Source organism: Columba livia, chromosome 1, assembly GCF_036013475.1.
Source record: "Columba livia isolate bColLiv1 breed racing homer chromosome 1, bColLiv1.pat.W.v2, whole genome shotgun sequence".
In the NCBI taxonomy this organism is placed as follows: domain Eukaryota; kingdom Metazoa; phylum Chordata; class Aves; order Columbiformes; family Columbidae; genus Columba; species Columba livia.
Window position 1 is genome coordinate 1,367,828 of NC_088602.1, and position 23,787 is coordinate 1,391,614.

At 50.0% G+C, this 23,787-nt stretch overlaps 2 protein-coding genes and 1 long non-coding RNA gene across 8 annotated transcripts in view; 2 read left to right on the top strand and 1 right to left on the bottom strand.

Moving 5' to 3' along the window:
* Positions 1–7,053, top strand: part of LOC110355413 (gastrula zinc finger protein XlCGF57.1-like) — a 99,570-nt gene extending 92,517 nt beyond the window's left edge. For all 5 annotated transcript variants that reach the window (XM_065049662.1, XM_065049660.1, XM_065049661.1 and 2 more), the window contains one exon: positions 74–7,053. In XM_065049662.1, coding sequence (XP_064905734.1) covers positions 74–1,905 — 1,832 coding nt within the window. In that variant the 3' untranslated portion in view covers positions 1,906–7,053. The remainder of the gene's footprint in view (positions 1–73) is intronic.
* LOC106145973 (gastrula zinc finger protein XlCGF57.1-like) overlaps positions 1–18,136 on the top strand; it is a 32,366-nt gene extending 14,230 nt beyond the window's left edge. Inside the window, exons 2-5 of one of the 2 annotated variants that reach the window (XM_065049671.1) lie at positions 14,491–14,652; positions 15,335–15,461; positions 16,119–16,226; positions 16,401–18,136. In XM_065049671.1, the coding sequence (XP_064905743.1) occupies positions 14,491–14,652; positions 15,335–15,461; positions 16,119–16,226; positions 16,401–17,632 (1,629 nt within the window). In that variant the 3' untranslated portion in view covers positions 17,633–18,136. Of the gene's footprint in view, positions 1–13,962; positions 14,653–15,187; positions 15,462–16,118; positions 16,227–16,400 lie in introns of those variants that run through there. The other variant, XM_065049670.1, reaches the window with a different exon arrangement.
* LOC110355414 (uncharacterized) lies at positions 11,777–13,918 on the bottom strand. Its single transcript, XR_010469776.1, has 2 exons — positions 13,609–13,918; positions 11,777–12,022 (listed from the first exon to the last, which is right to left on the bottom strand). It is a non-coding gene; the product is annotated as an uncharacterized LOC110355414 (long non-coding RNA).
* Positions 18,137–23,787: the final 5,651 nt, after the last annotated feature.

Here is a 23,787-nt window from a genome sequence, read left to right on the forward strand (position 1 = left end):
ATGGTGAATAATTTTCAGGGACCATATTTTAAAATAGAAGTCTCAAATTCCGTTTGCTCCTGTCTCTGAGCAGTGACGTCACCCCTGGTAAACCTGCCTAGCTACGATCCCCAGGAAACCTGCCCAGCTCCAGGCAATAAGGGACTTGCCTGGCTACAAGCAGTCGTCTTCACCTGCCAAGGCACACATAGGACCACATGGGACCAACGTGCTGGGACTGGGAATGCCCCACTTCCAGGGATGGCAAACTCAGGCAGGAAGTTTCTGGGGGGCTCGTCCTGCAGCCAGCCGGGCGGGAGCCAGGGAGCCCAGTTGGGGCACCCGCACCTCCCTGCCCTCCCAGAACCCCAGCCGTTACAGAAGAGCCCTCCCAGGTGCCCTGAGTATGACAAGAGATTCAAGAACCAGACAGCACTGGATGCCCACGTGCAGAGCCACATACGTGAGCGTCCCTTCCACTGCACTGACTGTGGCAAGAGCTACATCTACAAGCAGAATCTGATGAGTCACCAGCGCATCCATACCGGGGAGAAGCCCTTCACCTGCACTGATTGTGGCCAGAGCTTCAGGAACAAGAACAACCTCATCACTCACCAGCGCATCCACACTGGGGAGAAGCCTTTTGCCTGCTCCAACTGCAGCAAGAGCTTCAGGCAGAAGAAGAGCCTGATCATCCATCAACACATCCACACTGGGGAGAAGCCCTTTACCTGCTCCGACTGTAGAAAGAGCTTTGTCAACAGGCAAAATCTGCTGAGTCACCAGCGCATCCACACTGGGGAGAAGCCCTTCACCTGCACCGCATGTGGCAAGAGCTTCAGTCTGAAGAAGTACCTGAGTAGACACCAGCAGGTGCACCAGGGCCTGGGGGTTGTGTCAGAGGTTGTGCAACAGGAGGGGGGCGGTCCGTCTCTAATGAAGAAGAACCTCGTCATCCATGAGAGCATCCACACCAGAGAGAAAGCCTTCAGTTGTGTTGACTGTAGCAAGACCTTCAGGAAGAAGTGGACCCTCATCATCCACCAGCGCATCCACACTAGGGAGAAGCCCTTCACCTGCACCAGATGTGGCAAGAGCTTCAGTGAGAAGGCGAAATTAATCTACCACCAGCGCATCCACACTGGAGAGAAGCCCTTTACCTGCTCCGACTGTGGCAAGAGCTTTGTTATAAGGTCGAACCTGCTAAGGCACCAGCGCATCCACACCGGGGAGAAGCCCTTTGCCTGCACCAACTGTGGCCAGAGCTTCAGAGAGAAGAGGAGCCTTATTGTTCACCAGCGTATCCACAGTGGGGAGAAGCCCTTCACCTGCACCGACTGTGGCCAGAGCTTCAGGGACAACTGGAACCTCATCACTCACCAGCGCATCCACACTGGGGAGAAGCCTTTTGCCTGCTCCAACTGCAGCAAGAGCTTCAGGCAGAAGAAGAGCCTGATCATCCATCAACACATCCACACTGGGAAGAAGCCCTTTACCTGCTCCGACTGCAGAAAGAGCTTTGTCGACAGGCAAAATCTGCTGAGTCACCAGCGCATCCACACTGGGGAGAAGCCCTTCACCTGCACCGACTGTGGCAAGAGCTTTGTCAAGAGGCAGCACCTGCTGTGTCACCAGCTCATCCACACTGGGGAGAAGCCCTTCACCTGCACTGAGTGTGGCAAGAGCTTCAGGCAGAAGAAGAACCTGAAGAGACACCAGCAGGTGCACCAGAGCCTGGGGGTTGAGCCGGCATATGTCCAGTGGGAGGCGGGGTATCTGTCCGCAGTGAGGAGGCAGGCAGAGGCCGAGTCCTTCCAGTACGGTGTCTGCGAGAAGCGGTTTTGGAAGGAGAGGCTCATGCTGGCTCACCAGCGCACCCACGGCACCCCCAGCCTGCAGCCGCCTCCGCAGCCCAGCACCCCCTGAATCTGCTGCTGAGGGGCCCGTGGGGTGCTGGGGGCTGCTGTGGGGTGGCTGTGGGGGTAGGTCCTGGTTTTGCTTGGGATAGAGTAAATTTTGTTCCAAGTAGCTGGTATAGTCCTGTGTGCTGGATTGAGAAGAATGTTGCTAATACGGGGATGTTTTTGTTCTTGCTGAGCAGGACGGAGCATCGGTCGGGGAGTGATGAGTGATTGTGTTGCGCATCACTTATTTTGTATATTCTGACATAATTATCATCATTGCCATTACTCTTTTCCCCTTCTACTAAACTGTCTTCATCTCAACCCACGAGTTTTACACAGATCACTGGATCAGCCTAATTTAAGTTTTTAATCTAGATATTTAGCTTAAATAACTACATTTTAAATAGAATATATCACTTAGAATTATAAGATTTTGTGATTTTTAGTATACAGTCAGCTTTGCATTACTCAGTGGCAAAATATGCTGAAATCTTAAGCTGCGTTGTAAAGTTCTCCTCACATTCACCAAACTTGTGTCTACTTGAGCAGAAGAAAACAGTTACAATCCATGGACTTGCAAAAAAGCAGAAAGGCCCAGAGGCCACTGGAACACGGCAGGATGGCAAAAGGCTGAACTGATGACACTCCCAAACAGAACTCCCCGAAACGGAGCAGAACCAGAATGGATCTTCATCCCCGTCTGGCCCGATTCTGTCCCAAATACATCGTGACTGCGCTGCCAGCCGTCAGATCCTGACTCTCCTTTAATTTGAAGCATGATGTTCATGGCATGGAATATTCTCATTGCTCAGTCTGCATGTCAGTCAAGATCTGTCTTATCTATGCCCCCTTCCCAGCTGCCTCACACCTGTGGGAACAGAGCTCAGAGTCCTTGACTATCAGACAACAGCAATTAAGAACATTAACTCTGTCCTCCAGTTCTATCTTCTTCTTCTTCAAACTAAATTCAATCAATAAGCCTGCTGGCTATGTAAAAGAAAGGTTTCTAACAGCATGAAGAACATTAACTCACTTTCAGTCAAGCCAGCACACCAAGTCGTATAAAGAATTGGGTGTGCAGATATAATGTTTGGCCATAAACTCATGTAATCCTGTTACAGTCTGTTTGGGGAAGTTGGAGAAATTAATTAATTTAACCAGAGTGAGATTAAGAGACAAACGGGGGCAAATGCAACTTAATTAACTTTATTAAGTACTTCTGTAAATGGATGTTCATATGGTATGTTATGGTAAGAAAATAACGATAGGACAGGGAGAAGGAGACAGGAAAGGAGGAAACCTTGCAAGCAGTGGGGATAGATTTGCAAGAGACACTCACCACCATGGGTGGATCCAGCGGTGTTTTCTCTCTAGTAGGTGGGGTGGTGCGTCTCAGGAAGGCAGCTCGTTCATCACTCACAAAACAACCGCCCCTTACATCCCAGAGAGGTACACACGTAATACCTGTCAGTGGTGGGGGTCTCCAGTTCGCAAGCACTACTGTGTGGTTCTACAGTCTTCTGTAAGGCATTTTGGGGCTATTTTGGGAGGTTGTTTCCTGGACATATACTGCCTTGTACGCACTTCTGTGCATGTTCTCAGTCCCAGCACACCAGTCCCGTGTAGTCCTGTGTGTGCCTCGGCACGGGAAGGTGATCGCTTGTAGCCAGGCAAGTCCCCTATTGCCTGGAGTTGGGCAGGTTCCCTGTGGCTTGTATCCAGGCAGGTCTCTGGAAAACGACGTAGTCGGTCATGGCAGAGACAGGATCAAACAAACTTTGAGACATTTAGCTTAAAATATGGTCCCTGACAATGGTCAGGATCAAGGGGCAGGCTGGCAGGGGTGACACTGTTGTGGGCGTCTGTTACAGGCCACCAGATCAGGCTGAGGAAGTTGATGAGGCCTTCTCTGGGCAGTTGAGAGTGGCCTCACGGTCACAGGCCCTGGTTGTTGTGGGGGATTTTAACTTCCCTGATGTTTGCTGGAAGGACCATTCAGCCAGCCAGCCACAGTCCAGGAGGTTCCTCCAGTGCATCGGTGAGAACTTCCTCATGCAGATGGTGGAGGAGCCGACTAGGAGAGGTGCACTGCTGGATCTCATCCTCACTAACAAGGAGGGTCTGGTCGAAGCAGTAAAGGTTGAGGGCTGCCTGGATTGCAGTGACCACGAGATGGTGGAGTTCAGCATCTTGTGTGGCAGGAACAGAATAGCAAGTAGAATTGCAACCCTGGACTTTAGCAGGGCTGACTTTGGCCTTTTCAAGCAATTGCTGGGGGAAATCCCATGGGCAAGACTGCTTGAAGGAAAAGGGGCCCAAGATAGCTGGATTGCATTCAGAGATTGCTTCTTCCACGCTCAGGATCAGAGCATCCCCACACGTAGGAAGTCAAGGAAGGGAGCCAGGAGGCCTGCGTGGTTGAATAGGGATCTGTTGGTTATGCTCAAGCAGAAGAGGAGAGTTTACAGGTCATGGAAGCAGGGGCTGGCCACTTGGGAAGAATATAAGGCTGCTGTTAGAGGATGTAGGAAGGCAGCTAGGATAGCCAAGGCCTCCTTAGAATTACAGCTGTCGAGAGGGGTCAAGGACAGCAAAAAGAACTGTTTCAAATACATAGCAGATAAAACTAATACCAGAGGCAATGTAGGCCCACTGATGAATGGGGTGGGTGCCCTGGTGGCAGAAGATACAGAGAAGGCAGAATTACTGAATGCCTTCTTTGTCTCTGTCTACTCTGCCAGAGGCTGTCCTGGGGAGCCCTGTACCCCTGAGACCCCGGATGAAGCCAGGTCAATGGAGGAGTTTGCTTTAATCAATGAGGACTGGGTTAGGGAGCAATTAAATAGTCTGGACATCCATAAATCCATGGGTCCAGATGGGATGCATCCGCGGGTGCTGAGGAAGCTGGCTGAGGTCATTGCTGGACCGCTCTCCATCATCTTTGCCAAGTCTTGGGAAACGTGGGAGGTGCCCAAGGACTGGAGGAAAGCAAATGTCACTCCAGTCTTCAAAAAGGGCAAGAAGGAGGAACCGGGTAATTATAGACCGGTCAGCCTCACCTCTGCCCCTGGGAAAGTAATGGAACAGCTTATCCTTGGTGCCATCTCAAGGCATATCAAGGATAAGAGGGTTATTAGGGGCAGTCAGCACGGCTTTACCAAGGGTAAGTCATGCTTGACCAACCTCATAGCCTTTTATGAGAATGTAACAAGGTGGATGGATGATGGCAGAGCGGTGGATGTGGTCTACCTTGACTTCAGTAAAGCCTTTGACACAGTCTCCCACAGCATCCTCACAGCTAAGTTGAGGAGGTGTGGTGTAGACAATAGAGTAGTGAGGTGGGTTGCAAACTGGCTTAAGGAGAGAAGCCAGAGAGTGGTAGTCAATGGTGCGGAGTCTAGTTGGAGGCCAGTATCCAGTGCAGTGCCTCAGGGGTCAGTACTGGGGCCAATATTATTCAGTATATTCATTAATGATTTAGACGAGGGAACAGAGTGTACTATCAGCAAGTTTGCTGATGACACCAAGCTGTGAGGACTGGCTGACACACCAGAAGGCTGTGCTGCCATCCAGCGGGACCTGGACAGGCTGGAGAGTTGGGCGGGGAATAACCTAATGAAATTTAACAAGGGAAAGTGTAGAGTCCTGCATCTGGGCAGGAACAACCCCAGGTTCCAGTATAGGTTGGGAAATTACATATTAGAGAGCAGTGTAGGGGAAAGGGACCTGGGGGTCCTGGAGGACAACAGGATGACCATGAGCCAGCACTGGGCCCTTGTGGCCAGGAAGCCAATGGCATCCTGGGGTGTATTAGAAGGGGGGTGGCTAGTAGATCGAGAGAGGTCCTCCTTCCCCTCTACTCCGCCCTGGTGAGACCACATCTGGAATATTGTGTCCAGTTCTGGGCCCCTCAGTTCAAGAAGGACAGGGAACTGCTGGAGAGGGTCCAGCGTAGGGCAACAAAGATGATTAAGGGAGTGGAGCACCTCCCTTATGAAGAAAGGCTGAGGGAGCTGGGTCTCTTTAGTTTGGAGAAGAGGAGACTAAGGGGGAACCTCATTAATGTTTATAAATATATAAAGGGTGAGTGCAATGAGAATGGAGCCAGGCTCTTCTTGGTGGCAAACAATGATAGGACAAGGGGTAATGGGATCAAGCAGGAACACAAGAGGTTCCACTCAAATTTGAGAAGAAACTTCTTCTCAGTAAGGGTGACAGACCACTGGAACAGGCTGCCCAGGGAGGTTGTGGAGTCTCCTTCCCTGGAGACATTCAAAACCCACCTGGACATGTTCCTGTGCGACCTCACCTGGGCGTTCCTGCTCCAGCAGGGGGATTGGACTAGATGACCTTTTGAGGTCCCTTCCAATCCCAAACATACTGTGATACTGTGACAAATCCCTTACTGTTTTCCATTGACCCTCAAAGTCTGTTGGACATGCAGCATTGACTAATGCTGAGAATATGTCTGGATCCATCAGCACCTGGATTTGTCTCTCAGAAGGAGTTTAAAGAGCAAGGGGTTCCATTCTGAACCTGGTGACTTAATGGGAGGGCCTCCCTCTACCCTTTCACATCTTCTGTCCCTGTAAAAATCACTCTAAACCAACTCAGACCTGACTCTCCTTGGCATATTTTCTGTGGGAATGGAAGGACAAACCATTGAACTCTGTTAAGTCACACTTTTCTTTAATTATGATTTTTCTTGTAGTCCTCCAAATCATCTGAAGAATTATATAGAATGAAAAGAAGAATTAATCCAGGGTCCTTGCTGTGTTCAAAAACAGAAAAGGGGGAGATGTGGGAATAGTAGGACATGTGGTTCCAGCCACCTGGATGATAAAGGAAGATCAATACTAACATGACCATTCAGATGAATAATACTAGCATGGTTAAATCACTGCAATTACTCAAAACATAAAGGGCCTTGGACAGGTTATAAAGAAGTATGTTTTTTATGAGTGTAAGGAGTGATAGCCTAGGCCAGTGAGAATGATATCCTGGGTTGGAACATCGCCCCCATATGTATGACGTGTGAGTGTTGGGCCTGGGCCTGTGTTTTTGGAATAACATTTTGGGAAAAAAAATAATGTTTAGCCTCTTGGTTCAGACTTGTATCTGTGAAGCTATAAATTGAGGAAGGCTAATTAAACAAATCTCAGCTCCACTATGTTCAGCTCAGCCTGGCTCTGCTCTCCCTGCTTACATGAACCTTGTGCATGCGTCTCTGCATCTCCGTATGTGTCTCTGCATGCGTCGTTCTCAATTGTGGCAATTTCCCCCGGGCAGGAAGTACTAGTGTGAACCTTGCCATCGAACTCTGTTAAGTCACACTTTGCTTTAAGTGATCTAAACACCACTCTGTCACAAGCAGGACCCAATGCTGACAATATTCAAGAAGCGTTTGGACGGTGCTCTCAGACACAAGGTGTGAATTTTGCGGTTGTCCTGTTCAGGGACAGAAGTTGTACTTGATGGTCCTTGTGAGTCCCTTCCAACCCAGAACATTCTGTGGGTCTATGACAACGGAGCCAATACCCTGGAATTAGAGGGCAGGGAAGCGGAGCAGCTGGGATCCCTGTCTAGGGACGGGGCATTGACAAGGTGACTGAGAAAAAGACACAAACACTCAGGCTCTGGAGGTGACTTCTGTCAGGTGTGTGGGACATGTACCCCTTCAAGGGAGATGTGACCTGTCACCCAGGCAAGTGGACCACCATGGAGAAATATCCAGCAGTATCCATCTACCCACAGATCCAGATGAGATCCAATGCACACAACCCCTGTGGCAAAAGTTTCTACGGAGTGCGCCATTGTCGTATGTCAGCCCATTGGCTGTAATGTCCTGGACTGAAGGTGAGGGACAAACTGTGGATGGATTGCCTGGCCAACTCCGGTGAGACAAAGGCAGGCTGCCTAACATCCTACAGGCCTGTGTCTCCACTGTGGAGAAACTGCCAGACAGGTCAGTTGAGAAACTGTCCCGAGATTCCAGCAATTCATAGATAAGTTCCCCTCCCCACTTGTACAGACCAGTATCTCAGCTACTAGGGATGAGCATTTGTCATGGAGGTGCCCACAAAATCAATTTAGGCAGGTGATAAGTTCCTGACAGGCTTTATTCTAACTAGAACTGCTTAGCTGAGCACTAAATAGAAATCACAGAATGTCAGGAATTGGAAGGGACCTCAAAAGATCGTCCAGTCCAATCCCCTTGCCGGAGCAGGAACACTCTTCCTCATGTCTGAATCTGAATCTCCCTTCTTAAACACCATCCGCCCTTGTTCTGTCACAACAGGCCCTGCTCAAAAGTCTGTCCCCATCTTTCTTATCGGCCCCTTTTGAGTCTGGAAAGGCTGCACTAAAGTTTCCCCGGAGCTTCTCTTCTCCAGCTGAACACCCCAACTCTCTCAGCCTGTCCTCCCAGCAGAGCTGTTCCAGCCTCAGATCATTCCTGTGGCTCCTCTGGCCCCTCTCCAGCAGGTCCATGTGTGTCCTGTGCTGAGGACCCAGAGCTGGACCAGCACTGCAGGGGGGTCTCACCAGAGCGGAGCAGAGGGGCAGAATCCCCTCCCTGCACCTGCTGGTCACGCTGCTGGGGATGCAGCCCAGGACACGGGTGGATTTCTGGGCTGCAAGCGCACGTTGTCGGCTCATGGCCAATCTTTCACCCCCAGCACCCCCAAGTCCTTCTCCTCAGGGCTGCTCTCCATCCCTTCATCCCCCAGCCTGGATTGATAGTGGAGGTTGCACCAACCCAGGTGCAGGACCTTGCACTTGGCCTTGTTGAACCTCATGAGGTTTGCATGGACCCACTTCTCGAGCTTGTCCAGGTCCCTCTGGATGGATCCCGTCCCTCAGGGGATCTCAGCTTTGTCACCTGCACCACTCAGCTTGGTGTCATCCGCAAACTTGCTGAGGGTGTGTGTGGGATTACGGTGGGTCCTTGGATTCCCTGACGGAGAGCATGGGAACAGAAATTAGCCTTGAAGTTATTAAGGCCCACCCATGAGAAAGATGGGAGTAAAGGAGTATCCGGAGAAGGTAAGGATGTACCCGTGAGAGAGAAGGGAGTAAAAGAGTAACGCTGATGATAGCAAAAACAGCCAATGAGATGTTACTGCTGTAACTTGTAACCAATAGTGAAGAGACACATGAATTGGTAAAACTGTATAAAAATGCACTTGTGGCAATAAATGGCATCTAAAACTTTAATCCTGGAAGAACTTGGTCTATGTTGTTTGTCCGTCTCAACCACGACAAGGATGCACTTGATCCCATTGTTTATGCCATTGATGAAGATGTTAAATAGTACTGGTCCCATTATGAACCACTGAGGGACACCACTTGTCAACGGTGTCCGTCCATACATTGTGCCATTGACCGCTGCTCTCTGGGTGAGACCATCCAGCCAGTTCCTCATCCACCAAGCAGTCCATCCATCAAATCCATACCTCTCCAATTTAGAGAGAAGGATGTTGTTGGGGACCATGTCAAAGGCCTTACAGAACTCCAGATAGATGACATCCATAGCCCTTCCTTTGTCCATTGATGTGGTTATTCCATCATAGCAGGCCACTGTGTTGCTCAGGCAGGACTTGCCCTTGGTGAAGCCATGCTGTCTGTTTCAAATCGCCTCCCTTTCCTCCATGTGTCTCAGCATAGCTTCTAGGAGGATCTGTCCCACGACCTTCCCAAGCACAGAGGTGGGGCTGACACCCCTTTGCAACTGCCCCATATGCTCTGTGTATCCTTGGCATAGACTAGCTCGGCAGAGGGTATTCTAAGGACAGAAAAGGGCACCGGTGGTATTTTGGCATAGCAGCTGTGGAGACAGAGGACATTAAACAGCTGTCCACTTTGCCTGGTCTCTCATAGAACCCTTCTGTGGTAGGATCACTGAGGGCCAAAGACCAACATGTGCAGATTGCTACCACAACAGTGCAGTGGTGGCAATATCGCATCAATCGAGACTCTGTCATTCCCATCCATAAGTTGAGTTGTCAATGGTAGAGCCAAGGAGTGATCAGTAAGGCTCACTCACCTTAACAGTCCCATATGGCCAGTGCAGAACTCCAGTGGCGAGTGGAGACTAGCAGTAGAGTATCATAGCCTGAATGAAGTCATGTTGCCACTAATTGCTGCCGTGCCGGACATGTTGGAGCTGCAATATGAACTGGAGTCAAAGGCAACCAGGTGGCATGCCACAGTTGACATTGCCAATGCATTTTTCTCAATTCCTTTGGCAGTGGAGTGCAGGCCACAGCTTGCTTTCACCTGGAGGTGCATCCAGCACACTTGGAATTGCTTGCCCCAGGGGTGGAAACACATCCCTACCATCTGCCATGGATGGAACAAGGTAAAGCTCCGTAAAACTTCCAATACATGGATGATGTCATCATATGGGACAACACAGTGAAAGAACTTTTTGAGAACTCAAAATTCTTTTTGAGAACTCAAATTCTTATCTTCAAGGCCAACACAAAGACACTATGGACTATCAATATAATCCTTTGGCCATAAACTCATATAATCCCTTCCCTGTTTTCCCTATAACCTCTTTGTCTGTTGGAGATGAACTGTTGATGATATCTGGGTCTAAGTTTGGAACCAGAAGCACCTGGACTCCTCTGAGAAGGAGTTTAGAGAGCAAGGGGTTCCATTCTGAATCTGGTGACCCAATGGGAGGGCCTCCCTCTACCCTTTTACATCTTCTGTCCCTGTATAAATCACTCTAAACCAACTCTCACCTGATTCTCCTTGGCATATTTCCCCCATGCAGGAAGTACTAGAGTGAACCTTGCCATCGAACTCTGTTAAGTGATTGTGCTGGTCTAACTGAAAATGGGTTAATTTTCTTCACGTGGTTAGAAACCTTTTTTTTTCATAGCTAGCACAGTCATTATTTGGACTTAGTTTGAGAAAAACAGATAACACCCCAGCACAGAGTTAATGGTCTATTTGGTTAATTGCTATGGTCTGAGAGCCAAGGACATTCTGAGCGCTCAGCCCACAGGTGTGAGGCACTGAGGATGGGGAACATGGATGGGGCAGAGCCTGACTGACATCCAGACTGATCAATAGGAGTATTCCATCCCATTAGCCTCATGCTTCGTATTTAAGGAGCGTTGGGACATTCCAGATTTCTCTCTTTTCTCTTGGGTGTTTCTCACCCTTGTTTTTTCACTCTTTTTGTCAGAGCTGGGTGCGACAACCTTGAGGCGCTCCCCCCATCCTTAGCAGAACAAAGGGCTATGTTGTGCCTTAAACACCTGGGTTTTATTATGTCGGGAGGAAAAGATAGATGACACCTCGTCCTAACTTTCCCAAGGTTTTATGGCCATGGAGGCAGACACCTTGTAAGATAGAGACAAATAACAGTGTTGCTGTGAAAGGTCTCATGGCCTAATTGGGATGATAGAGATGAACCATCGGTTGGACAACCAGCTACCAGAAGAAACCACAAACCAACAGCTGCCACTGATGGACAAAACAACTCACTTCTGGTCAGTACTGTGAACTTCCCCCTAGTTTGAAGACCCCAGATTCCTTTCCAGAAGACTCTTCCTAACTAGCAAACAGATGGAGGAGACGAAACACCGTCTCCTATCTCACATGTAAATGAACTGGGTTATAAAATGACCTCACGCATAATATGAGTTGGCGGCGTGTAAGTCTTCAACACTTCCCCTGCCTCCAGAGGTCATCACAGGACCAATGTAACTGTGGAGTGGTGGTATCTTTCTCTCTCTCTCTCTCTGTCAAGGTTCAAGGCAAGGCAACAATAAACCATGGCAGACGCTCTCTGTTACACCCTTTACCCTCCCTCCACCCTCTCCTTTAGATCAGAAAGATGCTAAGATAAGGTGGAAGGAAGAGAGACTTCAAGCTGGAAGGTTTTAAATGGTTTTACTAATGCTACTAATACGTAGAGAATATATTCAAAATACACAAAACCATTCTCGAATGCTCAATATGAAGTTGGCGTCACTCCAGCAGCGGATGTGTGGAATTCTTGGCTCCCGTAGCAATAAATCTAAACATGAGGCATCTTCAGCATTCCATTGTCTTGACCTTGGCGATACCAGCACCAAGCACAGTGTCTGAGAAAAACCAGCAGGCACTTAGAAGGCACTTAGCTGAAAGGAAAAATCATTAAAAGAGAACTGGTCTTGTTTTTAACAAAACCAGGACACTCTTTCTCTCTCTGATATCTTAGTTTTCCTTCTCTCTCGTTCTTTTTCTTAAACATATAAAAGCACTATCTTTGTAACTTCTGCTGCTAATGTCTTGTTAAGTTTTGCATTATAGTTACCATTGTTGTCAATCCACCATTTTTAGAAGGGTTTTTGCTGTCAATGTATTTGCAGGTTTTGTGATATTATAACATACTTTTGCCAAGTCACTAGTTGTTGTAATTTGTATTCCACCACGTGTTTTTTAGTAAATTCATAATTGAATTGGACCCCTGGAGTGACTGTCTGTCATTCACTTTATTGCCGCACAGAATCACCCAGAGTTAATTCACACCTGATCTCACCTGGTGAGTCAGGGTGCGTATCGTGTGCGGAGTTAACTCTTCCCTCATCCCGTCTGTTGGACGGGACAGTGGGGAAGTTTGGTGCAGGACATTTAGTCCGGCCTTTTGCTGTTTTGCAGAAGCCTCTGAGCCTTTTTGCCTTTTTCCTCTCCTTTCTCTCTCTGGGATCGGCTTTGGGACCAGGTTCTGTTTCCTGGGACTGGCTGCTCAGCGTGTTCATGAGGAATTGCATTGAGTGTATTTTATTTCTAATTTATGTATAAATTTACTAGTAGTGTGTTAGTATTTTGTTGTTGTATAAAACTGTGCTTATCTCAATCCAAGTTTCTCCCTTCCCTTTCTATGTTCTCCCCTATTAGAGGGGAAGGGGAGGGAGTTAGTGAGCGGTTATGCGGTTGTATTGCCAGCTCGGGTTAAACCACGACAGTGATCTCAACAGCGCTCTGCGAAAGCAGGGCCCTAAGTCACTTCTCGTGACACATCCCCTGCGGATCCCGACCCAGCAGAGCAGTGACACCTCAGCACCCCGCCTGCCCCCCGCCAGCTCTGCCCCCTGTAATAGACTTAACGATATATTTGTTAATCAAACCGGTCTAAATGGATATGTTATCAGTGGCTGTGAAACCTGAGCATATAACATGATATTAGTACGTGCTGCTACTAAACAATGCAACCTGTGTGTAGTCTTTGTAAAAAACTTGTTCCACAGGTATGTGTAAAAGCCTAATTTAGTGTACCCTGCAGAACATTCAGTAAGAGACTGACAGAGATAAGGGCCCAGTTGCATCCTTGTGTGAACGAGATAACGGGGTCTTCAGCACAAAGCGGGAGGAAAACCAGCTCAAGCCTTTGGAGCCTTGGCCAAACCCAGCGTGCCAGGCCAAAGATAAGAAGTGCACGACAAGATGGACTGCAGCCTTCATCCCAAAGACCCCCGCCCGTGACCACCCGGAGACACTGCGCAGGAGCAACACGAAAGAGCCAAAGGTGAAGACTATAAATATGATTCCTTGGAACTTATTTGAATAAGAACAGCCTTTTCGAGGAAAAAGTTATGAATATGTATAGGCGTTCCTGGAATAACCATGAATACGTAATCCTTTACCACATTTAACCAAGCTTGCTGCTACTGGAAAGCGCGCCGTGGTGGAGCGCAGACTCCCAGGCCGCCCCGCGCTGTTTTACCTGCTTGCCGTAATAAATTCTAAGCAATTTATTCCGACGAGTGCGTGCTATTTATCGTGATCGTCTATAACACCCCCCGCGTGTCCCGCCGTGTCTCGGTGCCCCGAGCCCAGTACTCCATTTGCAGAGGACCCGAGTGGCCAGGGGTGGCGGGCAGGGCCAGGGGCCGCAAGGACACAGCGGTGCTCCCGGTGCCCGCCCCCCCGAGCCGAGCGGGGCGGAGCGGCAGGACTACACCTCCCGTGCTGCACCGGCGGCGGGCGGCCCTCCCGGGCTGACGCTGCCGGCGGTTCCCGCCGCCGCCTTTGTCCGTGCGGGGCTGGCGGCGCGGCCCCGGCGCAGGTAGGGGCGGCGGGCGGCGGGCCCGCGGCACGGGGATGGGCGCTGCTGGCCCGCGGGGTCCAGGCGGAGGGGACTCGGCCCCGACGGCCTCTCCCGTGCTCTCCCCTCCGCCGGCCGCCCCCCAGCCCTGCCGGACCCCCCCGCACTCCCCTTAGGGCCCGGCTCCCCCCGGCGCTCCGGCCTTTCCCCGGCTCGCCCAGTGGCCCCCGTGCAACGCGGACACGCTGCTCCGTGTCCCAGCCGCCCGGGCCCCCTGGATCCGGCCCTGGCGGCCCCGGCGCTGGGAAGGGCTGGGCTGGGGCCGGGCTGGGTGCTCAGACCCCCGGGACACCCCGCACATCTTCGTGCTGCCCCTGTGGGGCACCGGAGCAAGATTTGGGTACTCGGGAGCTTCCAAAACCTCCTTTTTCTTGTGGCTCTTTCTCGGCTTTGCCGCGAGCTGGCTGGGTTGTTGTGGAGGCTCGGGGTGCAGGGAAGGCAGCTGTGGGCAGGTTAGTGAATTTGTGCCCCTGATTTTTCATGAAAATGTTGTGCTTGCAGGGACCATCTGTCCTGGCTGTGCTGGTGCGGCTGGTGATGGGACAGGCACCTCGAGTGGAATCCGGAGCATCCCGCCTCCCTCTTCCCGGATCAATACCTGCACGGGCCTCCATCTCCGCGCCGAGAGCAGCGACGCGCCGGGCTCCAGGCTGCTGCGGCAAGGTGGGGGTCAGAAACGGCCCCGGCTCTGGGGACACCACGGGCTGGAATTTCTATGATTGGTGCGGTGATGCAGCATTATCAGCAAAACACCTGTGGGACCTGCTGGTCTGTGGATCTGGTTGGTGTGGGGCATTGCGGGAGAGAAGTGGTTTGAGACCCGGTGCGGTGCAGGGTGCTCCCGTCCCTGCCCGCTGAGCCGCACCACGGGCAGGGGCAGGCAGGAGCGTGCCTGCTGCCAGGCCTCGGGCCAGCCCTTGTGTCACGGTGCTGTGCCCGGTCCTGGTGGGTGATCTGGCTTGTGGCGTGGGTGTGGGACAGGGCACAGTTCCTACTGCTCTGGCGTGGGTCCCTAATCTGGCATGAGTAGGGGAAACCTGCCTCTAAGCCTGCCAGCCCTGCCCCTCTGCTGGCACAGCTGGTGGGGAGTTCCCCCTGCCAGGGACCTCCTGAGAGAGCTGCCCATGCCCCAGTGGCTCTGCTGTGCCACCTGGCTGTGCCAACACTGCCCCTCTTCCCTCACCCTTCCCTTGCACAGGATGCTCTGAACTCTCCCAGTGCTGCCCTCAGGATGCCAGAGCCCCCAGTGCCAGCAAGGCCCTGCTCAGTAGCGGCAGGATTTCAGAAGAGGTGTTTAGCAACCATGCAGTGGGGTGTGCTGAGCCGGGTGTGCTTCTTGCTGCAGATGTCGCTGACGTTTGAGGATGTGGCGCTCTCCTTCTCCCCTGAGGAGTGGGCAAAGCTGTCGGGCTGTCAGCGGCAACTCTACCAGGAGGTGATGCTGGAGAACTACCAGATGGTTGCCTCGCTGGGTGAGGACTCTCTCTGGTGATATTGGGCTGGGATCATCCTGGAATTCACCTCTTTAACTGAGCTGGATCCCTTGAACGGGCTGCCCAAGCGCTGACGTAACACTTGCAATTGCAGCCTCCTGTGGAGAGTGTTCCTGGGAGAGAGAATGGGATGGGATGGGATGGGATGGGATGGGATGGGATGGGATGGGATGGGATGGGAACAGGCTATTTCAGTTGGAATGGACCTTCAATATCCATCTAGTCCGACTACCTGACCACTTCAGAGCTGAGCACAAATTGCAGCGTGTTGTTACGGGTGTTGTCCAAGTGTCTCTCAAACAGGGACAGGCTTGGGGCATTGTCTACTTTTCCAGGCAGGCTGTTCCAGGGTTTGACCACCCCCTCAGTACAGAAATGCTTCCTCACATCCAGTCCAAACCTCCCAGGCGCAGCTCTGAGCTGTTCCCAGGTGTCCTGTCTGCAGGAGAGTGGCCGAGGTGACGGGGGCGAGGCGAGAGGAGGCTGTAGGTACAGGGATGTGGGGGCTGAAGTCGCAGCCTGGCAGGGACAGGAGAGAGGAGCGGGGTGGGGGGGATGCTGGGGCTGTGGGTGCGGGGGCCGGTGCTGCTGTCCCAGCAGTGCGGGAGAGGGGGCTTCTCTCTGTGCCCCGGACAGGCTGGGCCACCGTCAAACCAGAGATCATATGCAAGATGGAGCGAGAAGAGACACCGTGCGTGCCAGATGGCCCTGGGGAGCAGCAGAGGCACCAGAGCCCTGTGCCAGGTGGGTATTTTGGCGGTCATGGGGCTGGTGGGGGGTTCAGGTTGCACTGTCCTCTTACTTCAGGTTCCCCGTGCACCAGGAAGAGTGTGGGGCAGGCAGGGTACCCGTGCTGCTCCCCATGGGGAGGGGTCCCACCTGACCATCCTGTCACTGACCGTGGTGTATCCTCCCCAGCAGCCGTCAGTCCTGGGATGCAGAGGGAGACCGAGCGGGTTCCTGAGGGGTTGCCAGAACCCACCGCCCTGCTCCCGGGGATGCCAAACCCTGACGTGAGGTGTCAGGGGGGCTCAGCCTGCGGACAGCCAGGCGGGAGCCAGGGGGTCCGGTTGGGGCTCCCCCATCCCTCCTCCCTCCCAGAACCCCAGCCATTGGAGAAGAGCCGTCTGACAAGCCCCGAGTGCAACAAGAGCTTCCAGAGCCAGTCTGCACTGGATGTCCACGTGCAGAGCCACACGCGTGAGCGTCCCTTCCACTGCACTGTCTGTGGCAAGAGCTTCATCTACAAGCAGAACCTGGTGAAGCACCAGCACGTGCACAACGATGAGAAGCCCTTTGCCTGTGGTGACTGCGGCAAGAGCTTCAAAGAGAAGTCGACCCTCATCACCCACCAGCGCATCCACACCGGGGAGAAGCCCTTCACCTGCACCAACTGTGCCAAGAGCTTTAGGGAGAAGTGGACCCTCATCATCCACCAGCGCATCCACACCGGGGAGAAGCCCTTCACCTGCACTGACTGTGGCAAGAGCTTTAGGGAGAAGTGGACCCTCACCAGCCACCAGCTCATCCACACCGGGGAGAAGCCCTTCACCTGCAAGGACTGTGGTCAGAGCTTCAGGCAGAAGAAGGGCCTCATCATCCACCAGCGCATCCACACTGGCGAGAAGCCCTTTGCCTGTACTGACTGTGGCAAGAGTTTTGTCTGCAGGGACAAGATGCTGCTTCACCAGCGCATCCACACTGGAGAAAAGCCCTACACCTGCACTGACTGTGGCAAGAGCTTCAGGCAGAAGGTGAACCTCATCACCCACCAGCGCATCCACACCAACGAGAAGCCCTTCACCTGCAAGGACTGTGGCAAAAGCTTCAGGCAGAAGGTGAACCTCATCACTCACCAGCGCATCCACACTGGGGAGAAGCCCTTCACCTGCATGGAATGTTGCAAAAACTTTAGGTATAAGAAGCACCTGAAGAGACACCTGTGGGTTCACCAGGGCCCAGGGGTTGTCCCAGAGGCTGTCCAGCAGGAGATGGGGGGTCCATCCCCAGCAGGGGGGCAGGCAGAGGCCAAGCCCTTCCAGTGCGGTGTCTGCGAGAAGTGGTTTTGGAAGGAGAAGCTCATGCTGGCTCACCAGCGCACCCACGGCACCCCCAGCCTGCAGCCGCCTCCGCAGCCCGGCACCCCCTGAATCTGCTGCTGAGGGGCCAATGGGGCCTGGGGGCTGCTGTGGGGGTAGCTGTGGGGGTAGGTCCTGGTTTTGTTTGGGATAGAGTAAATTTTGTTCCAAGTAGCTGGTGTGGTGCTGCATTCTGGATTGAGAATGAGAAGAATGTTGCTAATTGTTGGGGAATGGCTATGGGAAAAGGGGCATGGTTCCAGTGATCCTCTGTATCAGGAAAGTTTGTTCTAGTTAGCATGAGTAGGCCCCAGTAGGCCTCAGTGAGCAAGAGTCAGAGGCGGCTGGTGACCGGAGGAAACCTCGGTCACTTACGGGCAAAGATGAGTCTCAGTAAACAACTTTCAGGAACCAGCTCCGGGAAAAGAAGGAACTTGCATACCAGAGAAAGCACAAGGAGGGTTGGGCTAATTATGTATTCTCTCCAATCATTGAATGACTAGTAGGCATAATTATCTAAAGGGCTATATGAGTGTGTGCAACTTATCAATAAATCGAAGTATGCTTTATCACTCATATTGAGTCAGCTGCATTTCTTCCTCCGCCTTCTCAGGTCAGGACTTATGGTGGGGTTTCTCCCCGCAGCTAATACCTGGATGTTTGGAGTTGCTGCTGAGCAGTCAAGGACTATTCAGGTTCTGGTGCCCTGCCAGCTGGGAGGGGGCACAGCCGGGACAGCTGAAACAAAGTGGCCAAAGGGCTGTTCCTTACCATATGGTATCATGCTCAGTATAGAAACTGGGGGGCAGTTGGCTGGGGCCCTGTGGCTTGGGGATGGGCTGGGCATCAGTCAGCAGATGGTGAGTGATTATATTGTGCATAACTTGTTTTGTATATTCTTACATCATTATCATCATTGTCATTATTCCCTTCCTCTTCTATCCTGTTAAATAGTCTTTATCTCAACCCATGAGTTTTACACAGATCACTGGATTAGCTCAATGTAAGATTTTTATCAGTCATTTAGCTTAAATAATTGCATTTTAAATAGAATGAGTCACTTAGAACTATAAGATTTTGTGATTTTCAGTATACTGTCCACTTTGGATTACTTAATAGATAAGTTTGCTGAAATCTTAAACTGTGTCTTGTAAAGTTCTGTTCATATTCACCGGACTTCTGTCTGTTGGAGCAAAAGAAAGCAGTTACAAACCATCAACAGGCAAAAAAGGCTGAAAGGCCCAGAGGCCCCTGCAACACGGCAGGATGGCAAAAGGCTGAACTGATGACACTCCCAAACAGAACTCCCCAGAAACAGGGCAGAACCAGAATGGATCTCCATCCCTGTCTGGCCCGATTCTGCCCCAAATACATCGTGACTGCGCTGCCAGCTGTGAGATTGCAACTTTCCTTAAATCTGAAGCATGGTGCTCATGGCATGGAATATTCTTACTGGTCAGTCTGGGTGTCAGTCAAGGTCTGTCCCATCTCTGCCCCCTTTCCCAGCTGCCTCACACCTGTGGGCACAGAGCTCAGAGTCCTTGGCTCTCAGACAACAGCAATTAAGAACATTAACTCAGTCCACAGTTGCTATCTTCTCATTCTCAAGCCAAATGCAAGTAATGACCGTGCTAGCTACCATGTTCAGCCCTGTGAGAAGATCACTGGGCTGCCTGCGCTTGCCTAGATTTCAAGGATTCGAGCAGGCACAGCCTCGTGCTCTTTCTCACAGCAAAGCAGGAATCTCAGGCACTCTGATATGGTGCCTTAGGGTGTCTCACAGGCCTATGTTATCTGACAGAGAGGTTCTACTTGTCAAGCATACAAGGTCAGTAAAACAATTAATGTGATGTATGTGCTTTTTCTACACCATAGCTGCAGCCGCTTGAGGTATTTACAATTAACCAACCTCCTTGCCGATATGCTATTCCCGCATACAGTGTCCACATATAATCTTTGGCCATAAACTCATGTGTTCCTGTTACGGTCTGGTCAGGGAAGTCCTGAGCTGGAGAAATTTATTAATTATACCCAGAGTGAGATTAAGACACAAATGAGGTCAAATGCCACTTAATTAAGGAACTTTATAAAATACTTCTGTAAATTGATGTCTGTATATTACGGTAAGAAAATAGCGACAGGACAGGGAGAAGGAGGTGGGAAAGGAGGAAACCTAGTGTGAAAAATGCAGTTGTGATTCATGCTAAGATGTTTAAAGTTTACAGGTATAACCAAATGAGGCACGGACTCTGAACTTGGAAAAGGGAAAGGTGGTTAAGTTCTATGTAAAAAGTTATGAAACTTGTTTAGGAAGTTATATTGATAGAGGGAACTAACATTTTAAGGGTTAAGCAACTAGATAATAAGGGCCTACTAACAAGCTAACATTTTAAACCACATAATTAATATCTAGTTTAGAGCTGTATGTAACTAATTGTGCTAAAAAAAGCAGGACTTCATTAAATGCTGAGATAAGAGGTTTTACAGCACCAGCTGCAACCTTGAGGAGACAAGATAGCCAAGATTTACAGCAAAAAGGGGCGCCAGTCTGGTTCCAGTCGGTTTGGTAACTTGGGTTCCAGGCAGTTCCTCCTAATGAGCCAAAGGTAAAAAGTCCACTGTGACGAAGCTGAAGGAGCCTTCATCCAAAGACCCCTAAAGACCCTTCCTCAAATTCACCAAGTGACACTGCACAGGTGCAACAGGGGAGGGTCAAGGAGGGGAATATGTAAATGGTTGTCTGAGACTCATTTGAATAAAAAGCAGGAAAGTTCATGAATATGTAGAGGCGTTTCTGGGGTCATTATGAATATGTAATACCATACTGTATTTAAGCACACTTCTTATTGTTAAAAATGTGCGTGTTGGGCGGAGTGAATCCCCCATGCACCCTGCGCTGTTTTGCTTATGCTCTAATGAACACGTGTTTAAGGAATACAAGGAATTGGATTAAATGTTGTTTATCCATAGAAAAAGCGTAAGTTAGTTATTTCACTAGCAAGCAGTGGGGATAGATTTGCAAGAGACACTCACCACCATGGATGGATCCAGCGGGGTTTTCTCTCTAGTAGGTGGGATGGTGCGTCTCAGGAAGGCAGCTCGTCCGTCACTCACAAAATAACCGCCCCTTACATCCCTGAGGGGTGCACATGTAATACCTGTCAGTGGTGGGGGTCTCGAGTTCACAAGCACTACTGTGTGGTCATACAGTCTTTTATAAGGCATTTTGGGGCTATTTTGGGATGTTGTTTCCTGGGCATATACTGCCTGGTCCACACATCTGTGCATATTCTCAGTCCCGGCACACTGGTCCTGTGCAGTACAGCGTGTGCCTCGGTAGGTGAAGGTGATCGCTTGTAGCCAGGTAAGTCCCCTGTTGCCTGGAGCTGGGCAGGTTCTCTGTGACTTTAGCCATGCAGGTCTCCAGAATATGATGTATCTGTTCATGGCAGAGACATTCAGGAGCAAACAGACTTTGAGACATTTAATTTAAAAAGTAGTCCCTGATACCACCCCGTGGCTCAAAGTTTTTGCTTCTTTGTCCATTGTGGCAGGAAAGTAGCGAAAACAGGTAAGTATGGAACAGAGCTTAATTTTATATAGTCTGCGTGACTCTGGATTCAGGCTCAGCCTAATATAGCATCACTCTGCGGTGAGGCATCTATAAATTGCATGTTTCAGTGAATTAAATATGGAAGGAGTAACAACAATATACCACCACAGAACTTATAAAACAGAATGCATTTAATCCACAGGGCACCTGGAAGCCCAGGAGGGTTTGACTTCCCAGCTCTTCCAAGGTTGGATGGGAACACGGTCTAGCTTTCGTATTGCCATGGTGATTTGCTTAACAACTTGGCCATAGCCATCAATCTTTAAACAACAATTAGAATAATTTAGTTTACCACAGACCCACTTTTCTTTGGCTAACAAGTAATCAAGAACCATGCAGTGCTGGAAAATTGCTGTTTGCCTCTTGTGGCTTGATGTGCGAACAGATCAAGACCATGGGCGGTCTCTTTGCTAAGAATTTCTAGGGCCTCTTGTTAGCAGGTGACATGGTTTAAGTTATTGATAGGTTCTTGAGCACCACTGATCCATTCATTCAGGCTCCAAGTGGCTGGCCCATAATGCTGTATACTTTGTTCTGGTGGCCATTGCTATTTTACCAGCTTTTGAGTCCCTCCACCAGTAAGGGAAGTATCAATCGATTGTTTTTCTCTTACTAAATGAGCATACACTCTAATGCCTAACGTATTTCCTAGAATTTGGGGTAAGAGAAAAAAAAGGGGCCTAATATATCCTACATAACATATTCCAGTCCAATAGGGGAGAAATTTTCTGTAGGTATATTGCCCACAAGTCAAATAATGGCCTTGCAGGGTGCAGGCACCATTTGAAAAGGGACTCCGTTTATCTCCTTTGGGGCTGTCATGATAGGTGGTTGACCGAGTTCCAAATGCTCCTCCCATTAGCCTTGTTTTTGTTGCTGCACGATTTTTTACCCCGTAGTTACAATTCCAGGCGTCAACTTGGTTACTCCACGTGCAGCTGCATCCACACCATCCCCAGTCATCATTAGTTGTGACATTTGTGAAAGGCAAAACATGGGTGAAGCATTTTTCTTTCCACTTCTATCATACCGGTAACCGATATGGCAAGATGGGAGTCTCCTGAGGTATTAAGGGCAAAGAGAATGGTCGCCCAAAGCAACTTCTGCGATCCTGCACTATACATCTGTGACAACCTTGAAGCACGCCCCCCATCCGAAGCAGAACAAAGGGCTATGTTATGCCTCAAACACCTGGTTTTTGTCACTTTGGGAGGAAAAGCTAGATGGCTGTGGAGGCAGACACCTCATCTGATCTTTCCCAATGTTTTGTGATTGATACTTTGGATGGAAAAGATAGATGGCCCTGGTGGCAGATACCTTGTAATATATAGGCAATTAACAGTGTTGCTGTGAAGGCCTCATGGCCTAATTGGGACGATAGAGAGGAACCATTGGTCGGACAACCAGCTGCAAGAAGAAACCACGAACCAACGGCTGCCCCTGATGGGCAAAACAACTCACTTCTGGTCAGTACTGTGAACTTTCTCCTAGTGTGAAGACCCCAGACCTATTTCCAGAAGAGCCTTCCTAATTAGCATGAAGAGCAAACGGAGGGAGGAACCGCCCTCTCCTATCTCACATGTAAATGAACTAGGTTAAAAGATGACCTCATGTGTGACATGGGGTGGAGGCACGTACCCAAATCTTTAATGCTTCCCCCCCACCTCCAGAGGATGTTGTGGGATCCATCGGCTTGTAGAGTGGTGATATCTTACTGTCTCTCTCTCTCCTCTCTCTCTTTGATATCTTAGTTTTCCTTCTCTCTCTCTCTTTTCCTTTTTGTTGAGCATATAAAAGCACTATCATTGTAAGTTCTGCTGCTAACGTCTTGTTAAGCTTTGCATTTTAGTTACTAATTGTTGCCAATCCACCATTAGAAGAGCTTTTGCTGTCAATGTATTTACAAGTTTTGTGATATTATAACATACTTTTGCCAAGTCACCAGTTGTTGTAATTTGTATTCCACCACGTGTTTTTTAGTAAGTTCGTAACTGAATTGGACCTGCAAATAGAAACCATCACCATATAAAACAGATGGATGGTTTTTAAATATCCCTGTCCATCTTGTAGACCTTTTGTTATCAGGAGGTTGTGCCGGCCTCACCAGAGAGGGTTGAATATTATGCAAGGGTGTAGCTTTTCTCCCCTTATTTTCTTCCACCATCCTAAGGTTCACCTTGTCTTCTGTTTTGGTTTGTTTTGTTTTTTTCCCACCGTGTCAGTATTTTGGCCCAGCCTCTCACCAAATCTAAACGTTCTGCAGTAAGCAGAACCCTAAATTACTCCCCCGTGACATCGCCTGAATCTCTACAACCTATTGGCATACAACCAGAAAGCGCTATCTGATACCTGAAGTGGCACATCAGGAGGTGACAGACGGGTCACCCACTCCCAACCTGGAAGTTTTGGTGAAATAAGGGGAATAAGGGGAGAAAATCTACACCTTTGCATAATCTTCAGCCCTCTCTGGTGAGGCCGGCACAACCTCCTGATAACAAAAGGTCTACAAGATGGACAGGGTTATTTAAAACCCATCTGTCTGTTTTATATGGTGATGGTTTCTATTTGCAGGCCCCGATTGTTATATTGTCACCATGTTTTCTGAAACTTCATG